The sequence below is a fragment of the Diadema antillarum genome, unplaced genomic scaffold (genome assembly GCF_040938485.1).
Source record: "Diadema antillarum isolate AM-2024a unplaced genomic scaffold, OU_Dant_1.0 scf00000133, whole genome shotgun sequence".
Classification (NCBI taxonomy): domain Eukaryota; kingdom Metazoa; phylum Echinodermata; class Echinoidea; order Diadematoida; family Diadematidae; genus Diadema; species Diadema antillarum.
This window is the reverse complement of record NW_027271022.1, coordinates 1,806,256-1,832,044: the sequence shown is the minus strand read 5'-3', so window position 1 is coordinate 1,832,044 and position 25,789 is coordinate 1,806,256. Positions and strand designations below refer to the sequence as shown.

The window sequence follows — 25,789 nt, the reverse complement described above, 5'->3', positions numbered from 1 at the left end:
TATAATTTCTGAGTTACTCATGTAGGACAATAAGTATCTATCATAGCATCATCATGTACAACTGGGCCAATGTTACTGATCTTCTCTGTAGGGTACACAAAACTTCAGTTGAAGTTATAAGAATTTTTTAGTGCAATAAGTATACCTAAAATATAATTTCTGAGTTACTCATGTAGGACAATAAGTATCTATCATAGCATCATCATGTACAACTGGGCCAATGTTACTGATCTTCTCTGTAGGCTACACAAAACTTCAGTTGAGGTTGTAAGAATTTTTTTAGTGCAGTAGGTATACCTAAAACTATGATTTCTGAGTTACTCATGCTGGACAATAAGTATCTGTCATATCATAATCATGTACAACTGGGCCAATGTTACTAATCTTCTCTGTAGGGTACACAAAACTTCAGTTGAAGTTATAAGAAATGTATATAGGAGATGACTACTCACTCGAAATTAAAGGGAGCGCCTCCGGTTTGGCGCCATTTTCCGGCATAGAATCTCAACTTGGTACCTTTGCTGTACATTTCTTGGACTTGTTTCTTCCATTTCTGTTTTTCTTCCAGGTCAGTCTGCGTCAAGTCGTCGATCATGAAATATCGCTCGTCCTTTAGGATTTCCCTGGCACGACGGATGACATCTACTTTTTCTCTGTATGAGAGAAACTTTATCAAGATGTGCCTGGGACGACCTTCCACCTTGCGACCATCACGATGAGCTCGCTCCACCTTTGTGGTCATCTTGAATTTGGACCGCAGGATGTCTTCGACGATGTGGGCGCAGTCTTCCCTCTGGTCATTTGGTGTTTCAGGGATTCCCACGATGCGGATGTTATTCCTCCTAGATATTCTTTCGGTTTTGTTTGTTTCCGCTTTGTTCTTCAATACTTCGGAGCGGAGTTCGGCAATTTCTTTTTCCATTCTTTTCATTCTACCTTCCATTTCCTTTTGTTTGACTTCGAGATCATCGACCCGTTTGCTCTCAAATTGGATAGAAGCTTCAATGTTGGCCTCAAGATCGCTCAACTTCCCAAGGAACTTGTCGACAGCGTCTTGGATCATTTTATTGAATCCGCTGGTAGCTTCCTTGAAATATGCGTCCAAGCTTCCAGGGGTTTGCACATTGGGAGGTGCAGAGGCCGGTGCTTCCTTGTCGGCGGGCATAGTGGTGCCTCGATCTGGGTGCGTTGGGTTGGTTACCGTCGTGGATGCGACAGCCATATTTGTGACGTCATCAGGCACCAGTTCAACAGATTCCGCATCGCTGGCTGTTTGGCCTTCCAACGACTCTCGCTGGGAAGCGGCCAGAGTCATGGGCGCAGGGTTAGTGACCTTCGGGTTCGGACTTGACGGGCTGTTTGCACGTACCTGGGTTGCGGGTTTTCTCACATAAGGACCATAGTTTTTTGCCTTTGTAGCGGCTAACCGTTGCGGCCGAGCAGATTTTTGTTGGTCCATCCTCAGGCGATGTTTCTAACTTTGTCGTTTTGTTAGAATGTGAGACCCGAAAAAATGAAGTAGACGTCCCAATTTGGTGAAATTTTGTTACTTTTGCGAGACAAACGAAATTGCCGCGTGCGTCTCAGTCCATAGCGTCTCAGTCCATCTTGTAAATTGTAAAGAAACCACTTGTCATTTTTTTTTTTTTTTTTTTGCTGAAATGCAAGTAATCTTGTAATTGATATCAATGAAAAAGTTCTTATTCTCGGATATGATATAGGTAACAAAAAGATTAAATTAGCAAACTTTTTTTTATTATGTCAAATTCATTGTTTTAAATACAGGAATTATGTCAGAGAACACAATGAAGAAAACAAATGCTTTTTCAAAATAGACTATTTAATAGAAGATTTGAAAGCAGAGTTAAGATTTTACATCAGTTTGAAATGCAACCACACAGGATTTGAGGACATTGGAATAAGAAGAATACGTAACTATTTTGGTTGGTATCACTGATGTATCCTTTAATCATTTTTCCCGTCAAAATAATCATGTTGAGTGTATTTTGGATTCTAATGGATAACGTGATTGTCAATATGTGCAGTAATGTGGAAAATAACGTACCTCAAATGCAAAAAAAAAAATAGAAGAAAAAATTACAATGGCAGATTTAATTGTGAAGGAGATCTAGTCCGGATTCCAAAACAGCACGTGATTTGCTTTATAACAATCCTGCAAGAGAATTGATGATACACACAAGTGAAAAAACAACAACAGCAACAACAACATGAAACATGTGTTTCTTTTTTAACAAACACTACAGCTTTGCCCCACCCTTTAAGAATAGAGAAATTAACATTGTAGATTTATATTGGAAGAAACTCTTCCATCTCACCAGGTCTATCCGTATTTACAATGCATATGAATATAAATATATCTGCCATGTAGTCAAATGTATGGGAGTGTGTGTGTATATGTGCAGTATGTTCATATCTGGTCATGAGATAGGAGAAAATAGAAAACGGTGCTAGATTTGAAATTATCATTAATCTTACTGTTACTTTTTTTTAAGTGCACGAGATTGAAAATCTTTTTTCCGCTGGGAATCGAAACATAAGGTGTTTAAAGCAAACACACACCTATAAAATAATATATATTTGTGTGTGTGTGTGTGTGTGTGTGTATGCGTGTGTGTGTGTGTGTATATATATATATATATATATATATATATATATATATATATATATAATAGGCTACATAGTTTCTTGTAAGGGCGAGTTTTGTTAGTCAGCACATCTGATAGACAGACTATACTATTAAGCACACGAAACCCACCCACATAGTTTACGTGTTGTACTATCACCTAAAAATCATACACATCCACAGCGAGGATTATCTCGTTGATTTTAAAAAAGATCATGATTATAGATCCAGTAGCATGGAGATACTATATGGATATGGATATCGGATATATTCGAGAATCTCCGTAACGAATTGTGTACAGCTAGTTTATCACTGATCTCTATGTAAGTATACATATAACCGAAGAATCTCTACACGCAGCCGACCGTTCCCGATGAGCATACACTTCGATGTTCATATTATTATGCTTTTCGAATCTTCCCCGTGGGCTAGGATTCGATTAAAAACAAATACATAAATAAATCGCAAAGTCCAACCTCAGTAAAAACCGAGGTTCTCTAAAGCATGTGGATTTTGATGAAAGCCCTTCGAATTGACACTTCATATGCTAACAGACGATTTTTCACTGTTGTCAGTTGAGTTATGACAATGATAATATTTACATATATCAGAGTATGTGAGTAGAGGGGACGTGATAGTTGGATCATCAAACAGTACTCAACTTGTAAGTGTCTTTATCTGTACGCTCACAATCATGACGTAATGATACATAGTTCTGCTACGGGAAAATGTAGTTTTGACGCATTGCATATTCGTTCTGGAACCGTGTACGATTCAGCACATAGAGGGTAAGCATATACCCCAAATAAAACAGGGATTTGCCTCAAACAAAAACAACAAAAATCCTGGTGTTAATGACTTCGGAAGTCACTCTTTCAATTGCCATCACAAGTGGTTTTCAAGGATAAGCATAGAGTATGGGAAACTGACAAAATCCAGACGCGATCACTCCAGCTCGATAGGTATCAGTCACCTGGCTGGCAAGCTGAGTTTTTGTGGTTCTTCATCTGAATTACCGGCGTCCCAGACTGAGGTGCAGAAGCTGTGAGTGACTTTGATTGAAATTACTTAATTTAAGAATAATATTATCCAAACACGAGCATGACATATTTTGCAGACAAGGGTTTTATTATTATCTATTTTATGGGAAAATCCATTTCCAGGTTCAATCAAGTTAAATACTACTGCATACCATAACACCGTCGTCTGATAGTTGCCAAATCTTTTGGAAGAATTGAAACGAACTGCTTTTAAAAATAAGACGAAAACTAGGGATTTTTGGAGATTATTTAGCTAGTTGCCTGTAACCTATTATTCATCTTTTTTTTTTAGGGACACTATCTCAACTCCCCTTCCCTATGGAGTAAAGATGTCTGTATTATTACAATAATAATAATGATAATAATAATAATAATAATGATAATAATAATAATAATGATAATAATAATAATAATAATAATAATAATAATAATAATAATAATAATAATAATAATAATAATAATGATAACTCCATACAATCGTATACTTCTTCATGAAAATTTGCTTTTTAATTCTTGTTTTCGTGCGAAAACTTCGCAATCTGCATTACATATCAGGTTATCAAAACTGAGTTCCGGAATAGCATTGATTGATATCACGTTGTGGTTTAACTCTTCACGTGCCATGGTCGAAACCCCCTTTGTGCCACATTATTCTGAGACACAAACGGTTCCATGCTTCGAGAAAACATTCTGTTTTTCAAGTCTATGTAACTTCTTTAGATTTCTGTTCAGCTGGGGCTTATAGTGAGTAAAGCTGTAGAGAAAATGCCAAGCTTTGCTTTGATGTATTATTGTATGACAAATCTATATTGGTTGTTTTACTTTCACATGACCAGGAGGTACATAACTGCAAAGGTATGACTTTTGCACACAAAACAGTGCCAGAAACTTAGAAATTACTCTTAAATCCAGTAGAGAACACCTCTTGATAGTCAATCACTACATGAAGTGCAAGTTATATATGTACGGAAGCGTAAGAAACGCTTTCATTGTACCGCGGCATTTGGCGATTTATCGATCGGATTAGGCGGATTAGTGCGTTTGAGCAGAATATGCGAAGCTGGCACGCCGTCGACTGAGTCGGACGTGCGAACGTGGCACATAAAGAGTTAATGCATAACATCTTGTCCACGTAAAGAATAAAGAATAAGTCAGTGTTAAGCGGAGTTGAAAATAAAGAATTCTTACGTCATTGTTCGACACTAAGTGATCTACCTGCTGTATTAATTCATTATATTTCTTTCCCAGATGAGCTGGAGTATTCTTCTGTGCTGTTGTTCATCAGAAATGCACACCAAACACATTGCACGTTGCATACTTAGTGGCCCTATGACGTGAGAATATTTATGTGTGCTCTTGTATTTTTACAATGAAGTTTCTGGAGTTGGTTGACACAAAATTGGACGTTTGCAAGCGACACTTGATATTGGCTTTGTACCTCTGTCACTCTTATTCTTTAGATATCTCTTCCGACGAAGAAAATTCTTCACAAATCTAATGTTTAATATCTAACATGATAGCAATCATTTACAACAGATATAAGATGTCAATGCAATACAAAAATGAAAATGAAAAAAAAAATATGGGAAATAATTGTTTTACACATTTCTTTCGGACTTAGAGAGCGAATGGTAGTTATGAATATTGACGTTTCGATCATAATCTAGCTGTTTTTGCCTATTTCTCTTTCCCAATCAATAGAGACTCTGATATCGTCACCTACACGTTCTGGTACAGCGATAAAATTGTTCTCATAGAATGGAATCAAACAGAACTGGTAAATATGTATACTTCTATTTGATTTTTTTTTTATATCTAGAGAGTTCTGTAGAATATCTCTGCACTATCATTGTTTTATAGAATACATTTTTTTAAATAAACATTCAGTTTCAGCTGCTGCTGTTAGTGTACATCTGGCAGTGTTCTCTACTCAAGAAAGTGCTTCACAAAGACTGAATTGTACGTCAATTTAATACAATCATGTAATTAAGTGGTCATAATTCTTTCAAATCATTTAATTTCACCGATGCTTGCAAAGGCTTTATAAGTTCCCTCCTTAAATCGCGGCGCAACCTCTGCAAAGAAGGCTTAAAAGGGGTCGTATAGTTTTGGTTGAGACTTAACTTCAGGTTTTTATCATTTTTTTTTTTGGTGAGATAGTGAGAAACCTCTTATAAAATACGAAAGAACATGTAATTTCATGAGGATTTCAACGTTTATTTGATGAAAATTGATTTTGAAATGGCTGAGACGATCGTTTTGTTTTACTTTTTTTTTTTGATGTTTCTGCTATTCCAAACCCGATTTTCATCAAATAAACTTTGAATTCCTCTTAAAATGGTATGCTCTGTACTATTTCATAAGTGTTTTCTTATTATCTCGCAAAAAAAAAAAGTTAAAGCCCAATTTTCATCTCCACCGAAACTGTACCATCCCTTTAAACAAATATGCCAGCCTTGTTATACCTTGTTGTCAGTATGCATACATTTATATAAACATAAATATATTTGATCTTTCCAGGCAGTCTCTATTTTATTTCATGTCTTTAATTACCAATTTGACGCCCTGGGTAATTATCCAATTTATCCAATATGTATTTCAGATGTTGGAATGATATTAGGAGACTACGCGAGAATAATGCAATTTGGGACTGCGATTTCGTTTCATAACAACTATATATAAGATTTGTTTTCTGCGTTTCTTTTGATTACAGATGTCGTTCATGCCAACGGTAAGTGGAAAGTTACCAATTTGATTTCGGGTGCACGTCACGAGACCGACACCCACGAGCCATACAGGCCACGAGTCATACAGCCCATGAGTTATACAGCCCACGAGTCATACAGCTCATGAGTTCGTCAATAAGCAAACAGGGCCTGTGTTGCATCTGTCGAACTCGTGCGCTGTTTGTACCTAGTGTAATACTCATTGGCTTTATTTGCCTAGTGTCGAACTCATGGGCTGTATGACTCGTGAGTTGTATGACTCATGGACATGTTTTTAATGTCGAATTCGTGGGCTGTGTGAATCGTAGGTGTCGGTCTCTTGGGATGACCCCGTGAGTTCATGATTACCAATATATGCAACTTCTGATTTCTGTCTCGCGATATGAAGTTTCGCTATTCAGCAGTGTTACAATGATTTGCTAACATTTGTAATAATTTTCTGAATAGCAAACGTGACTTTTAGCTCACAAATTCAATTTTATAATAATCTGTTGGCTTTTTCTTTTCTTTTCTCTTGTCACAGAGGTGTCTACTGCTGAAGGTGAGTGAAAAAGTCAAATGCAATTTGCTACAAACTTTTCAAAACTTTTAAAATGAAACCTAAAAACTGTAATCTATAAATATTTTACCTCCTACTCTATCAAATGAAATAAATGCGTTTTGGCTCCTTTCGATATGAATAACAACCTATGAAATATTTATCCTCTGTATGTTCACAAGAGTGTAAAGCTAGAATTGAAAGGCACTTTGCCCTTGCTGTTTATTTTGTTTGCTCAAAACGAGTCCACACACCATGTTCAGATTCACCTTTAATCGAAGTAAGCAATAAAACTTTCGTAAAAATCAGACGCAAAATAAACTTATGAAGGAATTTCCGTAATGTACCTTTTAAACCAATACATTGTAATGTCGATGTATGTTATATAGGTGGGTTTACGGAAATAACGTTCATGTCAGCTCGTGTATACGTCGACTGGTTTCAAACACAAACGTTCCTTGTATTGAGTGTAAATAAACATCTGCACCCTATCCGCTATACATTATATCTTTGCGAGTATATCAGTTATCTACTAATAGTATACATTAATCCAATGGCAACGAATTAAGGCTTTTAACAATATCATTGATATCAAATCATTTGTAATGGACAGACTCTTTACACGACGGAATAATCTCCTCATCTTACACTCAGAAAAAAAGTAAACACCTTTCCAGTTCACATTGATAAAAATCACTGTATTATATACCAAATTTAAGGTAATCTAATTAGCTATCAACTACATAGATCAACACAAAGAAAAATCTTACGCATGAGCGAACACGTTCCGTTTGATTTTTCATTGTTATGTGACAGAGCATGTACACATGAAATGATTTTTTTTTTTTTAATAATTATTTTTACGTGATGTGTGCCTTGTGAGTGAAAAACGATTTTGTTAAATCCCCTACTAGGTTGATAGCTACTAAATTACATTTTACGTGGTATATCATTCTTACTCATTCTTAGAGAAATGTTCAATGAGAAATATGAACTTGAAAAAAAAAAACGTTCATATTCTATTCTGTTCCATAAAAAGTGTAGTTGCATTCAACGTAGGTGTTAATGTGCCAACATGTAACAACTGGAAGGAAACAACCCCCCCTCCCCACCCGTTCCTTTCTCTCTCTCTCTCTCTCTCTCTCTCTCTCTCTCTCTCTCGTCGCTCTGTCACTACTCTCTATATTATGTCTTACAATAATATTATATTTCAGGTCCATGTCCTGTGTTGATTCTCTTTGTTTTAAGTGTGGGCTTATCTTCTTTCTTTTTTTCAATTGTCATTATGTGAATGGTTCTCTAGTCCAAATCCATGCATTTTGATTTCTTATGGACCCAAACAAGCACTTATTATCAGTGGATCCCAACGTCTTCTGGAGAAAATGTCTCCAACTTAACTGTCATTATGATGACAAGCCTGCCATTTTGTTTAAAAAGATTTCGTTTTGCCGTTCAATTTCACTTTGCAGCGCAGAAGAATATATGTCTATAAGTTTTGCGCTTTATAAATTGATATATTATTATTATTATCATTATTATCATTATTATAATCATTATGTATCGCCACATTTTCGTTCGTTTTGTTGAAAATCAGATATACTCTGATTTGATTTACACTCAGTTGAATTGACTCAAACTAAATTAAATTTAATTAAACTGAATTGAACTGAATTGAATTAAGTCGAATTGAATCCAATTGAGGTACTTCCAACGTGGAGCGTCATTGCTATTATCATCTCTTTCTTCCCTCCTTGTTGTATCCAGCATGGGGCTACGGGTTCCTCTTCGTCACTCTGATAAACTTGGGTGCTCTCGCTGGGGTATGGATTGTCCCGCTCATGAACAAGAAACTGTACAAGACCGTCCTTATGTTCCTCATTGCTCTGGCAGTGGGCACTCTTTGTGGCAGCGCCATCCTCAGCCTTATTCCAGAGGTAATATCCAAAGCGACTTTCGTTCCTGCGACAATCATGACAATTGCTCCTATAAAAATTCTGCACGCTATTAAAGCCAAACATAGATTCTACCCAGCAACATAACCCTAACCCAAATCCTTTAATCCTCACATCGGACTAAATCTAAAACCCTATCACAAACATAAACCTATCCATGTAGTTCCTTGGAGAAAATACCACTGGAGCAATTATCGCAGCATTGTGTCACCATCCAAAACAGATATACTTTTTTTTTTGGAGGGGGGGGGGGTGGGAGGAGGGGACAAAATGATAAATACGTCAGCAGCAAAACAATGCGTTGTTTTCATCAAAGGGGAAGTCTAAGAATTTATTGAAAGGTATAACAATGGATGCATTCATGCAAATGCATATTATATCAAGATCCATATTAGTGGTGGCCTGGACAACCAGGAATGGGTGTTGGGAGACCACTTTTGATGTAATTGCTTATTTTATTGTTGTCGCACAGAAAAAGCAATATAACGGAATGCGTGCGCACATTGTTTTAATTTGTTTTCCTCATCCGTAATAAGGAAGATTAACGCGAGCCTCGGTGCTTTAATAATGGCCCTAGGGAAATTACCCCCTTTGCAATTACCCCGGACCCTTCCACTGACCCTAACCCTAATCCTCTAGTCCTGAACCTAATAATAACCCTAACCCAAACTGTAACCCTTAACCTAACCCTTATCCTAATCTCTACTCTAACCTAATCACTAATCAGTATTTAGCCGGGGGTAATTACCCTGATACGTTAATGATAACTATATTCATTTTAACCAGCCATCGCCGGTATGAGGCTTGAGATATAATCGCTACTCTGCCAATATTATTTTATAGTGGAAAATTGAGCAAAGAAAATGGATTCCATCGGGATTCGAACCCGAGACCTCCGGATGAGTTGTACAGAAAGCCGTAGTTCAGTGTTCGTCCCCAAAACCCTAAATTCTCAATGGTCAGAAGCTATAGCAGTGTGTTTGTGTGTGCCACACACAAACACACTGCTATAGCTTCTGTAGCTTTCCACTGATAAATAACATTCATTTCTGGTCAGTTTTTCTGTTTGCGTTTGTTACATACTCAAAAAGCTGCATCACTTCGGTGATCCCTCGCATTTATCCCCAAGTTGAATTATCCTTCGGTTTTATGCCAGGTTCAGGTGTGTACGTATTCATTCTGGTCAGATTTTTTTTTTTCTGCTTGCGTTTGTAACATTATTTCATTTTAGAGGCCAAACGATTTCTCACCATGGCCAAATGTGTATTTGCGTTTGGTAACGGTCCAGGATGAACTTTTCTGCTAACTGCAAACTTTGAGCTTTTAAACTTTTAACGTTGTGTTTCCAGGCTCACGGAATGACAGCAGAACACGACGGTCATCGCTACATTTGGAAAAATATGTTGGTCATTTTAGCCATCTACATCTTCTTTAACACGGAGCGAATCCTCAAGATTATAGGCAACAGGAGATTGGTAAGTGGAACTCATAAACAAACACTTACGATTACCATATTTCTTTTTGGCTCCTGCTATGCTTTGATACCCATCGTGTCTTCTTGGTACCTTTTAAACAGCCTTCACTGCTGTACAATATAAAGAGTATTATTATCGTTATTATAATTCGTTGAAATATTTTTCAGTCACATATTCTATTGATTTTCTATTGTTTTATGATTATATATCTATGATTTGTGCACAGTTATGTATGTTACATGCATCATAGTTGTTTCTGTTGATATTATAGATGTTTGGGTGGTTATGAATATAAGTATTTATTGTCCACACAGGGCCTTCACAAACAACCGTGTTCCTCTCACTGATAGAGCCACCCTGTAAATACTAGACAATTAAATTAAGATATAAATGCTCAGATAAAAGTAATAAATAAGAGTTTTATCGAATGACGAGTTGAATATCTTAATTTAAAGATGAGAATTCTTTATTGAAGCTGTCAAAAAAAGCTACAGTAATAAGAAAATACTCTATGTTTTTAAACTTCACTTCGAAAATATTTGTAGTTATGTTACAGATGAGGTATCACTGGAAATGTTTTATTATGCTCGATCGTCTGATGCACTTTCATTAAAATGTTGAAAAATGGCGCTTAGCACATTTTGAGATCAAACTCTCCATGAATTTTCAATGAATCTGGATCTGTAGGAGAGAGCACGATTAAACGACGAGCGCGTGCCATCACAGTCCAGCATCCATGTTACGGCAATGCACCATCTCGACTCGAATAGTGACCGAGTCAAATACTTACAGACCCCCCAGGTGGATACCATGGCAACCAATGGTATCAGAGATGGTAACAACACTCAGGTATTAAATTGTTTTGTTGTCTTTAAATAAAGTAATGATCCCTTAGTTACCCGATAGATTTTACAGCTACGATTCAGATCTTACTTTCTTCTGAAATTCATACAGTTATATTCATTCACTTGTAATGTATCGTGGACGTAGGCCTACCTAAAGAACTATGCGCGAGCACCCGATTAAAAAAGGATAATGATAATCTAGCAAATTTTGATGGTAGACATCGTCGACATATTGGTCATCATCATCATCATCATCAACAACAACACCTAAACATAGCCTATCATTTCAGGAGGCATTAGCCTATGAGTTATGCTCGGACGAATACACAGAAAGTGGTCCAAGCAGAGCTGTGAAGACCCATGTATTATTAACATTCGTTTCTACAACATGCGAACAAGTCTATCAGACCCGGATCTGCCATACCACTATACTCATTGCCGTTTAACACACTTTGTAATTGCATAACATTATTGCTACAATAATTTGTAGTCAAAATGCGATTACAAATTAACATAGATAACGCAGAAGGAGCTCCAGCTTCATAGGAATGCCAGCAACGTCTTGTTTTTAAAATGAGAAATCAAAACGTCGGATCTAACCCCATGACATGCAGAAACACAGATAGACCCAGACTTATGTACTCTACATATTACTCTTAAAACATTATCATTCAGTCAGTGTTGGCTCATTACAGCTAGGTGGAAGTTTTCCTCTTGGGCAGTTGCCCATGTTGATTTTTGAATTTATCACCAACGGCATTTATACATATTGCGCCAAAGTTCATGTTTGTTAAAACGCACAATCTTCTCACGCGATCAGCGTTTACGAGAGCCCGTTTTATAGGTTGGTTATAACCAATGTCTGTACGGTAGCACCACATTATTACGTCACATACCCAGGTGCACCTCAATGTTATGTGCACTTAAACTAAATATAAAACTACTCCGATCTTGCCCCATCCCCCCCCCCCAAAAAAAGACTCACACACAATATATATATATGATATATAATTTATTATATATATATATATATATATATATATATATATATATGTATATATGTATATATATAGCAATGATTTCAAGAAAATAGAATTAATCACTCAAAAAGAAGAAAAGAAGAAAGTCATGGACTTTGCATTTTCTACATACTTATCACGTTTTCAACGGAAATATTATGAGGCCATGCAGTCATCAATAGTGGGTTACTACACAAATATTTTTTTTTCTGAAGAGGTATTAATTTATGCTTTCTTTGGGTCAATCACTTTAAATAAGAAATGTGCTCCCTCTTAGTGACTAGCGCCATCATTGTACCGCTGTCTCATTCCTCTTCGAGGGAAACGTTCTCCAGTGCCATTATGGCATATTTTCCTCATGTTTCTTCCAAACGAATGTTGCCCTCGAGGTGCCGATATTATATCATTTCTCCATGTCTCTTCGATTGATATTGGAGTGACACCATGGTATCATTCCCTCATGTCTCTTCGAAGAAAATAGTGACCGTTGCCATCATCGTATCATTTTCTCATGTGTCTTTACAGGAAAAATGGTCCAGTGCCATTATGCCATAATTTCCTTACGTTTCTTCCAGTCGGATATTGCCCTCTAGGTGCCAAAATTATATCATTTTGCCATGTCTTTTCGATTAATATGTTGCCCACTGCCATCATGATATCATTGTATTTTCTCATGTCTCTCCATGTTGGCCAATACCATCGTGATATCACTTGACATGTCTCTTCAAAGGAAATGTTGCCTAGTGTCATAATGGTACCAATATATTATGTTTCTTCAAAAGAAATGTTTCCTAGTGTGATCATCGTACAATTCTATTATGTCTCTTCAGAGAAATGTTGTCCATGCAGTGCCATTGTGGCATCGTTTCCTCAGTTCTGTTTCACGGAAATGTTGCTCATTTAGTGCATTCGTAGTATCATTTTCTCGTGTCTCTTAAAAGGATATATTACCCAGTGTTACCATTGTATTATTCCATTATGTCTTTTTAAGAGAAATGTTGCCCATGCAGTGCCATTGCGGCATCGTTTCCTCAGTTCTCTTTCACGGAAATGTTGCTCATTTAGTGTCATGATGATATCACTTCCACATGTCTGTTCAAAGGAAAATGTTGCCCAGTGCCATCGTGGTATCATTTTATTAACATTTGTTATATCTGTTCAAGAGAAATGTTGTCCACGCAGTGCCATCGTGGCATGTTTCCTCGGGTCTTTTTATAGGGGCATTCAAGACGACTTTCATAATCTCACTCACGAAGTACATAAATCGATGGCTCCACGTATACAATTTTGTGGAATTAATTTTGGTCTTTGAGCAGAGAAACCAATACTCTGAAAAATCATAAACAAATTACATTGAATAGTGTTGATGACATAGGAGCCTCACGTATTAAAAAGAACATAGCAGTGTAATTCCATTACAATACCGCTTACTTGACAAGTTCACATGTGTAGAAAGTATGCATATACTATACCTTCTGCTTTTGTTCTGTTTCCTTGAGCCCCAACTCACGCATTCTTATGGTAGGGCTGCCTGTCATCATCCCTGTTCATTGCAATTTGTTATAAATTTTGAATACATCCTTATTTCTCATCCCAATCACTTTAAAGTCTGAAACTCTGTACTCAGTTTAAGTAATTTATCGTTGTTCAACTGTTAAAATCTGAAAATCTTCCGGAGGTCTCCTTTAAAGAAACTGTTGCCCGTTGCCACCATGGCATCATTTTTTTCATTTTTCTCAAACCTCTTCGAAGGATATGTTGCCCAGTGCCATCTCCCATAGGGATGTAGAAGACGTAGACGACGTGCAAGCAAACGAATTAGAGCTGCTCAGTGAACAAGACAGGGAGTGCCAAAGCAAAGACGGGGGTGAAGGTGACAGCGCCTCCCACGACGGCTCTCTGAAAGTCGTTCGTGACGTCAAAGACAGGATCGCTATCGTGGCCTACATGATAATATTTGGTGACGGGCTGCACAACTTTATAGACGGTCTGGCCATAGGAGCGTCCTTCACGAGCTCCGTCTACCAGGGGATAAGCACTTCCGTGGCTGTCATCTGTGAAGAGTTTCCCCATGAATTAGGTAATAATACCATCATACACAATTATCATAATAATGCGCGCAATGTGCATTCAGCAGTCCCCATGTGTTCATACCAAATGGAATCAATAGGCGTTTTCACATCAGCCCGATGTTTCGAAATAGCGCACTATTTTCTGACTTGGGAAGTTAAAAAATATCTCGAGCTTGGATTTTTTTTCGGGCTGATGTGAAAACGCCTAATAGGCGTTTTCACTTCAGCCCGATGAAAATCAAAGCTCGAGATATTTTTCGCGATTGCGAATTAGCGCGCTATTTCATTTCTTATTCACATCAGCCCGAAGAGAATTAGCCCGAATTTTTTTTTCGAGCTAATTCGACAGCTGAGTATGTGCAAACACCATCAGTAATGTGTGTGCCCTCTCAAAAATTCCTCATGATTTGTGTGCAGTTTGCCTCGATCGATCGGGTCACACACGCTAGGCATGATGGGATGCATCGCGCTAATTTCTCGAGTCGTTTTCACTTCAGGCGTTTTCACATCAGCCCGATAAAAATCCAAGCTCCAGATATTTTCCTATTTCCCAAGTCAGAAAATAGCGCGCTATTTCGAAACATCGGGCAGATGTGAAAACGCCTATTATCAAATAGTGCGCTACTATCCCGATATTTCAGAACTTTCCCCAGTTGGACTCGAGAAATTTTCCCGATCAGAGCGATACAATTAGCGCGCTAATTTGTGTTCACATTATCAAATAGCGCGCTATTTCGCTATCGGGATAATTTCCCAAGTCAGAAAATAGCGCGCTATTTCGAAACATCGGGCTGATGTGAAAACGCCTAATGGAAGTTTTACTGCAACGCCCAACGCACACAAAATAATACGCATTGTGTTTGCACTGCGATCCCGTTTGTACAAGGATCGCTTCTCATACTGAGCAAGGCAAGCGTTTGCAATATACATGAACATGAGTACCATTTCGAAATATTTTATTTCTCATTATTCAATTAATATTTATTTTTCTATCAATGAAAGAAAATACATACCGGTAATACAAGGTAATACATTATTCTATCAGTTCAACTTTTAAACAATGGAAGTTCAAATCATTGAATGTAATGCAAAATATATGTACGGATTTAAACGAAAAAAAAATAGAGGGCGGTTTAGTACAGTGGGGGTTTAAAGCCTTTTTACGACGGTCCTTGAAGTTTGCAGTTGTTTGCACCAAATTTCAAACAATCAAAATCGCGGATTCATTAACAAATGAGGTATGAATCATGATGCAGTGTACTACAAGACAAAAAACCAAAAAAAAAAAACCCAAAAACCAACAACATGCAATTGTAAAAGCAGGCAAGCTTCAGCATGGGTTCCATAGAGAAATCGAGAAACCATAACGACTTTGTTACAAAAATCAACTTGGAAAATATGTATATATTGTTACGCAACCCCCAAGTAATGTTAACTCGGTTTCGAGGTGATGAAACGCCTTGTAATTGTTTTCACAAAGTGACTTTCTTTGTAAACGCCAAGACGCTCAACTACCAAGACGGCGTCTTGCCGAGCTACTTAACCCCCACCAAAAGTGCACCATTTTACTGACAGAACAGCTGAATAAGATAGAACCTAGTCTTGTAAAGTACTCTATCTAAAGTGATATTATGGTTTCGGTTCAAATAGAGTGCACGTTTCCAACTTCTTTATGTGTGTTCGTGTTTGTTAAATTATGAGAAACACCTTACTAAAGATGAAAGAACATGCAATTTATAGATGAATTCACTTTTTATTTGATGAAAATTGGTCTTGACAAATGGGTGAGATATCCAAAGAAGCAAACCATCATGAAACGCGAGGGCCACGACTTTTATTAGGATCTCGTCGTCTTACCATTTTTTATTTTATATCTAAGTCATCAAATGAAATGTCAATTTCCCTTAGAATAGTACGCTATCTAACATTCCATAGAAAAGCCTCTAAATATCTTGGAAAAGTTCAAAGCCATTAATTTTTTTAACTGAACGAAACTTTTTAAGTTCCCAAGTATAATTCTTTAATATCAAGGATCAAAGCATCAAATGATGAAAGGGTGGTTAAGTAATCAGTTAATAACTTAATGTTGAAATGTGTGTCCAGAACTACAAACATGTGCAACGTTCTCCTCACAGGTGATTTCGCCATCCTGTTGAATTCTGGGATGTCTGTCAAACAGGCCGTTCTGGCCAACTTCCTGTCTGCTTGCACCTGTTATCTCGGTCTCATTCTCGGGCTAGTCTTGGGACAAAACTTCCAGGCCAGCGAATGGATTTTTGCTCTTGCAGGTGGAATGTTCCTCTACATATCATTGGTTGACATGGTACGTCCACTTGTTTGCTTTGAAAGATGTTCGAGATGTTTTAGTGTAAAGGGCGAAACTGCTTCAAGTAGAATGAAACCCTTATTGTTATCAAAAATAGTTTTTAGCACTGCACTTTTACTATTTATTCTCCTAAAATTTAAACCACTGAACCATCGATCTGAACTACTAACATAAATGTTATTTCGAGCTGTAATATTTTTTAAAACTGACTTATTCATTCTGACGTAATTTTATTCCTTATATTATTTGCATGGTAGCCTCCATCTGTAACTCTTTCAAAGTTCGTTTCTCAATTGGATAAACCTTCACAGGCGACTCCGTTATGAGGAAGTCCTCGGGACAGGCAGTTTTCTTTCGTTACATCAGAACTTTGATATAGCTAAGCAGTCATAAAATATACAAATATTTGAATAAGTTTTCGGGGACCTGAATTTTTGCTTCGTTTTAACCACAGTTTCCTTACAATTGTGTTCGTTATAACGAGACTGCAATGAGCCAAACATCTCTTTCTTAAAGTATGTTTTAAACACTGTTCTTCGCCAAACCGCTTCTGGTTTCTATCCTCCAGCTGCCGGAAATAAACAATGCAGGAGGCGATGATGCCGATGGCAAGAGCCAGACGAGCTTCAAGGTCCTTCTGCTACAGAATGCTGGTCTCGTGACGGGCTTCCTCATCATACTCTTGCTGGCGCTCTTTGCCGGGCGAATACAGTTTTAAATAGATTGTATAGTTTTGGTCGAGACCTATAACGTTAGTTTTGCAACATTTTTTTGGTGAGATAAATAAAAATCCTTTCATGAAATATGAATAAGAGTATAATTTCAAGAAGGAGTCAACGGTAATTTGATGAAAATCGGTCTTTAAATGACCGAGATATCAAAAAAAAAAGCGATCCTAATAAAAATGGAAGGCCACGACCTATATGAGGATCTCTTTGTTTTACCTTGTTTTTAGATATCTCAGTCATTTCAAAAGCAAGTTTTACCAAATAAACTTTCAATTCCCCTTAGAATTGTATACTCTTTAACATTTCCTAGAGTGGTTTCTATATACCTCGCAAAACGTTACAAGCTGAATCCTCACCTCTACCAATACTGTACAGTTCCTAAAGGTTCTTTCCGATACCTCCTCCTCTACCCCAGCCTCTGTAAAACCCGTTTGGCATATTCTGAGGGATTGTAAGGAAATGAGGTTGGGGAGAGGCTGGGCGTGGCACGAATTCTGCGTGTACTCAGTAATCACCTTGATAGTAAAAGATGTGACACGACCCGTGTGTCAAGCAGCTCCTTAAGACGGTTTAAGAACGCTCTTGGACATTACTCATGAACAATTTGACACGCCTTACACGGAGATGATTGTTGATAGTAACCAATGGGATTAATCCTCTCCCTTTTCTCAACATATTCTCATCTCTCCTCTACTTACCCTTCCTTCGAAAGATTATTCTTCCTTTCCCCACTGATTCCGCTTTCCATAGCCACACTGTTCGCCGACTTCGTTCTTCTCTTGGTTTCATGAATCTTCACTGCTCTCCCCTATCTCCATGATTCTCCAACATTCAACTCCTTCCTCTTCCCTTCTATTCATCTTTCTTACTTGATTCTCACACTATTCTTCCTTGCCACTCTCTGTGTTCCTTTCTCTACCGTCTCCACTAGTGCAACTTCAACTTCTAGCCCGTTACTGTTCCCCACTCTTCACTTTTTGCCCTCCTCACAACCCCCATATGTCGCTTCCCTGTTCATTTCTCCTCTTTCTAGGCTCTTCTGCAAAACAACGATCCGGTTAAGGAGTACATACACATGGTGTCACCGCAAATCTTTCTCCCTCATTTACTTCACCATGAAAACCTTCAAACAACACAAAACTCTTCATCTGTTTAGCAGAGAAAATGCTGACGATGTTGTTTTTACTTGGTGCAGTGCTGTTTTTATGTGTACAAACTAAGGTACGGTCATTTCCTTTTATAAACTTTATTATCCAAGAACGCATTGTCAGTATCATTAAGTTCGTTTGTTTATTAATTTTGTACATGCTTGTGTATATATTACACAACATTTTGTTCACTGTCATGTCAATTTCTTTCAGAATCTTCCTTTGAGATGTAAGGAAAATTCTTATCAAATTGTGTACATTTATAACATGGCCGGCGCAGCTGTGGGGGCCGTGGGGGCTCGGGCCCACACACTTTTTGTGCACCATACAAAGGAATACATAAGGTGTCATCACTTTGGGCCCCCACACTTTTTTTTAACCCGGAAGTATGTAAGTGGCACTAAAATAGATATACGAATTGTTGATAGGGATCTTGAAGTATGGCGGCGGTAAGGTTATATTTTTTCTCTGAAGCCCTTTTTTTTTTTTTTTTTTTTGCTTGTTAGCTTATGAAACCCGGAAGTGGGCCCCCACACTAAGCCTTTTGAAAACACTGGGCCGGCCCTGTATAAATCAGACATAGACTGTACTAATGCAAGCCTGCAATCGGTGAATGATCTGCCCCCCCCCCCCCCCCCCCCAGGAAAAACGCAGTATCTGACATTTTTGTCGATTTTCACTTTTTTGCATAAATATTGTCAGTGGGCAATCCTTCTTCATATGACATATTCAGATTTTTGAAAGATGTTTGGAAAGCTACTTTTCCGTAACTGCCAAACGCAGTATCTAAACTTAACTTGCACTTTCCCCAAGGAAAAACGCAGTATCTACATGATGAATATTTCCCCAAGGAAAAACGCAGTATCTACAAAGCTAGTCTTAATTACCAGACACTGTTATTCATATATGTGAATACTTTGCCGGTTGTTCTGTAATTTGAACATAAATTACTTTCTTTAAATATACTTGCTCAATAATAAAACATAGTGTTCAAAATATCTAAAAGAAACAATAATGATTAGTAAATATCTTGATGAGATTGTGATCCTTATATAAAACACAGTGTGTGATTAAGACTAACCGAGTGCACATTAAAACAATACAGCACAACACTGACAGCTTGCAGCTAGCTGCACTGAGCACGTAGTCAGCTGCAAAGGGCCCGGCTAGTCAGCATACAGTGGGAGTGTGTACTTGGATTAAAACAAAATGTTGTCGGGGGGGGGGGGGGAATTACTCGCGAGCCTACCCTCAAGAAAAATTATCTGCAGATAATGAGTAAGTTATTCAAAACTATTTTGATATTGAAAGAATAAAGCTGATCGCTAGTCACGCGAAGCGAGGTAAACACAAATGCATGTTTGCCACACGAAGCGAGGTAAACACAAATGCATACATTTATATTATATTGGATGGCTATGAATGGGATACCAGGGAATATTGCACGAGTTGGGACCAATATTGCACCAGTCGAAGATGAGTGCAATATTGGTCCTAACGAGTGCAAAATTCCCTGGTTTCCCATGAATTGAAGCCGTCCGATATAATTATTATTATCTATAAACATTATCTATGTACAGCAGAATTTGACTTACCGGTATCCAAGGGTGAAAGTCTTGCTTGAGACACACAGGCGTCTAGATGTGCACATTGTATACTGTAAAAAAAAAAATGGCTGCAACTCCAGCCAGGTCCAATCCGAATGCAAAGGTGAATGCGCGAAATTCCAAACTTGCAGAACATGTCCTACGTAGTAACACCAACGTATTTACAGGTCATAAGTGTTCCAGAAAGTTACTTTGAGTAGTAGTTAATTGTCACATTGCAATTGTTGAGCACAAAAGGGCTCTGTTGAAATCGCATAGATCTACTCTTAGTTTTTGAAGTTGTTGTATGAGTGAGAGTAGATCTGCTTACGTTAGCAACGGAACTGCAAGCTCTTGTGTTGTTTACTTCTGCTGTTGAATCAGCACAGTCCTAATTTATCTCCTCACACAAAACTTGAGACTCAGTGTGGTGTGTTTCCTCGACGTCTTGGGAGCTGGTCAGAGAGTACGATAAATCAAAGTTCACCTTTTTATCAATTTGAGCCCCAGATGCAACACATGCAGCCTCACTTTCTCCAGTTTCCAGTGTCAGTGGAAGTATTGGAGCTTCACTCACAGTTGCTGGCATCGTTGACCTTCTTGAGGTTGATGGCTTTTCAGGTTTAGAGCGTTTTGGGTCTGGTTCCTTACCTATGGCTCTTGACAAGGCATTGGAGATGTCATATTTCTTGTCGTCACCAACTCGGCCTACATATGAATCAAGGCTTCCTTCGTTTCTATGACCGGAAACCTGACAAATCTCCCTCGATTGAAAGCCAGTCTTGTCCAATATCGTAATACATGTAGCCCTAAGGCAGTGATTTGTGTTCTCTCTTGACAAGTTTGCAGCTTTAGAAATCTGCACCATCATAGTACCTAGTGTGTTGACACCCAGTGGACACTTCTTGTACCACGGTCCTGTGGATGGTGTGACCGACTTAGGGGTTTGAAAGAATGCTTCACAATCAGGGTTGAGCTTAGAAATGTACTTTTTGAAAGATACAACGGGGCACATGTCATCCTGTTTCCTACATTCTACCCCCATCAATTCATGTAGATCTACAATCCTCTCGAGCTTTTTTTGTCAGCTCATCTCTAGCTTGAGCTACGTATTCACGGCCATCTGAGTCAACGTAAACATGAAAATGATCCTGTTTCAAGTCCCTTAGGTTTTCACGGCCTCTCCTACAGATGTAGATGATAAGTTCAAACCATACCTTTCTCTGCAAACCAGCTGGAGTGGACTGGTCAAAGGTTCCTGATTGGTACAGTGTTGCGATGTCATTTTCATCAATCGAGGAGTGGTGCACAACATCCCCCTTGCCTAGTTTCTTTACCTGCACAGTCGCTGCTCGATAGGATACATTTGAATTGGCAAATTCGTTGTCTTTGATTATATCTATGATTCCATGATGATACGCGTCTTTCAAGTAGCGATTGAGACCAGCACGGATGCCAGAAAGTAAGGTCGTCTTGTAGAAGTCCCCATCAGCTTTCCTTGCTTCCAAGTAAAACCTTCCCAACAACGATGTCAGCGTGGTTTTGTCAAGCTTTTCAAAGTCCTCCTTTTGACCTTTTTCCCGCAGATACGATCGTGACCGCTTTGTTCGTAGCCTTTCTTGTGTTTTCGGCGTCTTTGTCTCGCAAAATAAAACTGAAATCGTCCTCGGTTAACGAAGGAAATCTGGACCTGGAGGCTGCCAGTTCGCAAACCCTTCGCAAAGTGTTTCAAATCTCGCGCAATATCAACACAACACGTACTGTTATGTACGTTATACGTAGGCCTACATCGAGCGACGCCTTCGCGATCCATCGTCTGCAAGTTTTACATACAAACCAATGGGATACCCGCTTTACAGCTAGTGTAACGCTCTAACGTTAGCTTGTGATGCATAGAAGAACAATGGGTATCGCGCGCGGCGCATACGCAATAGACGGGACCCAGAATACGGTGAATTCCCGAACGACCGGGAACAACGGTAGCCTATGGAGCATTAATACGTAGGCCTATGCAATGCTCTGATATTGAACGGTAAAATTTGAGCGGACCCGATACGTATTTTTTACTGCGCGGCTAAAAGGTCCTATACAGTCTGATAATAATTGTGTTTACCTCGCTTCGTGTGACAAACGGTCAGCTTTATTCTTTCATATTCTACCACGATGATGAACATCTTCCGTACTATTTCAATATTAAATTGTTGTGAAGTAACTTTGTTAGGCCTGGACCCTAGTCAAAATTCCTCAGGCTCCGAATCCGAAAGTTTCGGCGAAAGGCAATAGGACTAGACCTATTTGTGTTGTGTTGGATAAACGTCAGGTTATGTAACATGTTAGACCCTGTAGATCTAAGTCTAAATCTAAGACTTGTCTAGACAGTCATAAACGTTTGAGTCCTAGCTCACTGTCTTCCGTCTCTTTTCTAAAGTTAGACTTAACGTTAATCAGAACTTTCAGGGTCCGTATTCCGAAAGTCTAAAGAAAGATCTAGTGTAGGACTAGAAAAGGCCTAATGATAGGGCAAGCCTGTTTATAAAACTATATAAGTAAGAAGTCTAAAACTAAAACTTAACCACTTAGAATCCTTAGTCAAAAGTCTAGGTCTAATTCTAAATCCTAATTATCTACTCCACCATACTGTCTTAAAATTAGAGGGTCTAAATAGCTGACAATACACTGTAGATTATGTGAAAAATAGGTAAATGGACAAAATAGAGACAGTTTAAAATAAGTTGTATTCTAATTCTTATCTATACCCTAACACTACTGAGACTGGGTTGCGTAAAATGCATGCATTCAATGCTGCATGCTAACGTTACAACTTGCAAGTAAAAAAAATTTACAAATTTACATGACATAAAAAAACTTTGGTTTGATCCAGAAGGAATAGGCCTAGAGAGCGAATGTAACTTCGATCTAGACGTAGATGTATTTTTTTTTTTTATTAAAGAGTCCTATCTCGTGTAGGGCTTAGACTAGAGTAAACCTTCTACCAAGTCGTTAAGTGTTAGACTATTTTTTTTTTTGTCAGTATCATGCACGTATAATAGCTAGCCCAAGGCTGTAGACTCGTGTAGCCTGCTACGTAGCCAGCCTAGAATAAACGATACATAAACACTAGTCTAGATCGATCTAGGTCCAGACATCTAATTTAAATTTATTTTGTTCTAGATCTAGACAGACTCTAGCCTAGACTGTACAGATCTAGATCTAGATGCTAGTTAGCGGCTAGGCCATGTAGCACCACATTACAGCCGTGGCAAGCTTCATATTAAACGTGTAAAGTTACAGCTAGATCGGTCTGGGAATGTTTTACTTTTTAGGTTTGAGCTGCAATCTGAAAAAGCAAAACGTTCCAAGAATGATCTGTTATTTGTTAATGTTATGAAGCCTGCTCTGTAATCAGGGCATAAATGGGCCCAAGGTTGAGGATGGTGCATCATGAATACTTGTACAATGATGTATAGATCTACATTCATACATAATTATGACAGAAGGTTAGTCATTCCGCTGTAGATACTGCGTTTTTCTTTGGGGAAATTCGTTCCATTGTAGATACTGCGTTTTTCCTTGGGGAAATCAGTCAATTGCATGGGGTTTCCCCAAAGTATCTACATTTTCATCAATAACTTAAAAACAAAACAAAAACACAAAATGATATTTTCCAGGAAAATTGGTAGCTAGATAGACTAAAATTCCACAGTGAAGGAATTTTTCAAAAAAGTTTATTTTCCAGGGGCTTTGGCAAAAATATAAAATGGTGAATATCTCGGTTGTTGAGAAATAGAGCTGGATGTAGATACTGCGTTTTTCCTTGGGGGGGGGGGGGGCAGTGATAATGTCGCGACTTCTTTTAAAATGTTGACAATGGTATAACCTCCAACGGAAAGAAAAACAAAATATAATCAATATAATAGCATCATCCTTTACGAAATCAAAAAATTAGTTAACCAAAATTATGAGGAGAGGGAGAAAAAAACAACGAAAAAACAGTTAGGTCAATTACTCTGAAAGACAATTAGAATTTTACCACCAAGTAATCAAATGAATGTCTATCATGAATACAAGAAAATCGAGGAGTGCATTGTTGTGGATATGAATTTGCTTTTATATTTGAATTTACTTATGCAGAACATTGCGTGTTAAGTGAGTTTCGAGAATCAATGTGTGTGTGTTTTTTTTTCTCATCAGTCTCTCTCTCTTTCCCTCATGTTTTAAAACACATCTCTGTTTGATGGAGAGGTGTTATCATTGTCTTATAAACCATCGATTGGACGGCTGTTGCGACACGGATTGTCGCCCCTACACGGATTGTCGCCTCCTGCTCGTGGCGACAATCCGTGACGGGCGTTGGCGGCACGGATTGTCGCCCCCGTCACGGATTGTCGCCTGGCGACAATCCGTGACGAGGGCTGGCGGCACGGATTGTCGCCCGCATTCGAAGCACATTTTGCTGGGTAATATCGTTCTGGACATAATCATTGAAATACTAACACATAACTTACATGGCTACATCCATGCAAACATGCCATGTAAAAAGTCATGGTGAGGTTTCAAGGAAGTGTGTATGTGCGCGTGCACATGATAATTTAGTGTCCGTTTTTTCGTGTGTGTGTGTGTGTGTGTGTGTGTGTGTGTGTGTGTGTGTGATGGAAGAATGTGTTTATTATGTCAGTTTTTTGCGTATGTGTTTTTTAGCTGCGCGTGGGGAGGGATACCTAGTAAGCTGTTGCTGGCATAAACGTTGATATTGATTTTATCAGCAGCTTTGAATTTGATGAGTTTGTCTGGCAGACTTGTATATGAATTCGGAGTGGAGCTTGCGTGCGGGCGGATGCTGCTTTTCTGCATACGGTCCATTATGTCTTATTTATCAACATTGGGAAGTCGTTTCATCAGGAAGGAATGTGGTATCGGTTCGGGTGTGCGTCGGTATGTGGGAAGGGGGTTACATTTCGTTATTGCAAGTTTGTTATTCTGAAGGCTCATTCGTCCGAAGGCTCATTCGTCCGAAGGCTCATTCGTCCGAAGGCTCATTATTCCGAACGTTCGTTATTCCGAATTTCATTTTTGGATCAACGAACCTCTAGGTATAGGGAATTGTGTGTTTCGGATATTAAAAAACGAAGCCTCGGAAAAAAACGAAACTTCGGAATAACGAACCTTCGTGTGTGTGTGTGTGTGTGTGTGTGTGTGTGTATGTATGTATTTGGGTTAGTGAATGTGGGTGTGGGATGATTTAGGTTTTGTTTAATCAGGGGTTGGTGGGTTGGGGATTGGATTTGAAGAAGGATAGTTATGAATAGTATGACAGATGTTGGTAGGATTTAATATTTAGGATAGATGTAGGCCCTAGATTTGTTTCGGTTGGGGAGGGGAGGGGGTGGTCTGGTTTTTTATGACTGATTTCATTCTAGAATTGTGTAATGTATTTGTGTTTTTTTAATGTATATGCCCTTGTAAGTAAGAAGGTATTACATGATCCAAACCAATATATTCAAAAAATATAGGTTTGGTAGGGCCCTACATGTCAAAACTTTCTCGTGAAGAAATTATTAGTAGGGTTGGTCTATAATCGAGTTATCTATGTTGAAGTGAGATTATTTATGGTATGAATTGACAAAAGGATTTGTTTGTGTTTCGAATTGCCATTTGTAACTTTTTTTTTTGTTCATGTTACACCCAGAATG

General features: G+C 38.3%; 2 protein-coding genes across 2 annotated transcripts; one reads left to right on the top strand and one right to left on the bottom strand.

Moving 5' to 3' along the window:
• Positions 1-310: 310 nt before the first annotated feature.
• LOC139720769 (uncharacterized) lies at positions 311-1,290 on the bottom strand. The gene has a single exon (XM_071632112.1). It carries the CDS (start codon positions 1,220-1,222, stop codon positions 449-451), a length of 774 nt encoding a protein of 257 aa, XP_071488213.1. The 5' UTR covers positions 1,223-1,290; the 3' UTR covers positions 311-448.
• A 5,107-nt stretch (positions 1,291-6,397) lies between these two features.
• On the top strand, positions 6,398-17,355 carry LOC139720804 (metal cation symporter ZIP14-like). Its single transcript, XM_071632143.1, has 8 exons — positions 6,398-6,415; positions 6,936-6,951; positions 8,713-8,882; positions 10,250-10,375; positions 11,063-11,224; positions 13,992-14,319; positions 16,447-16,634; positions 17,206-17,355. The coding sequence occupies exons 1-8, from the start codon at positions 6,398-6,400 to the stop codon at positions 17,353-17,355; spliced, it is 1,158 nt and encodes a 385-aa protein (XP_071488244.1).
• Positions 17,356-25,789: the final 8,434 nt, after the last annotated feature.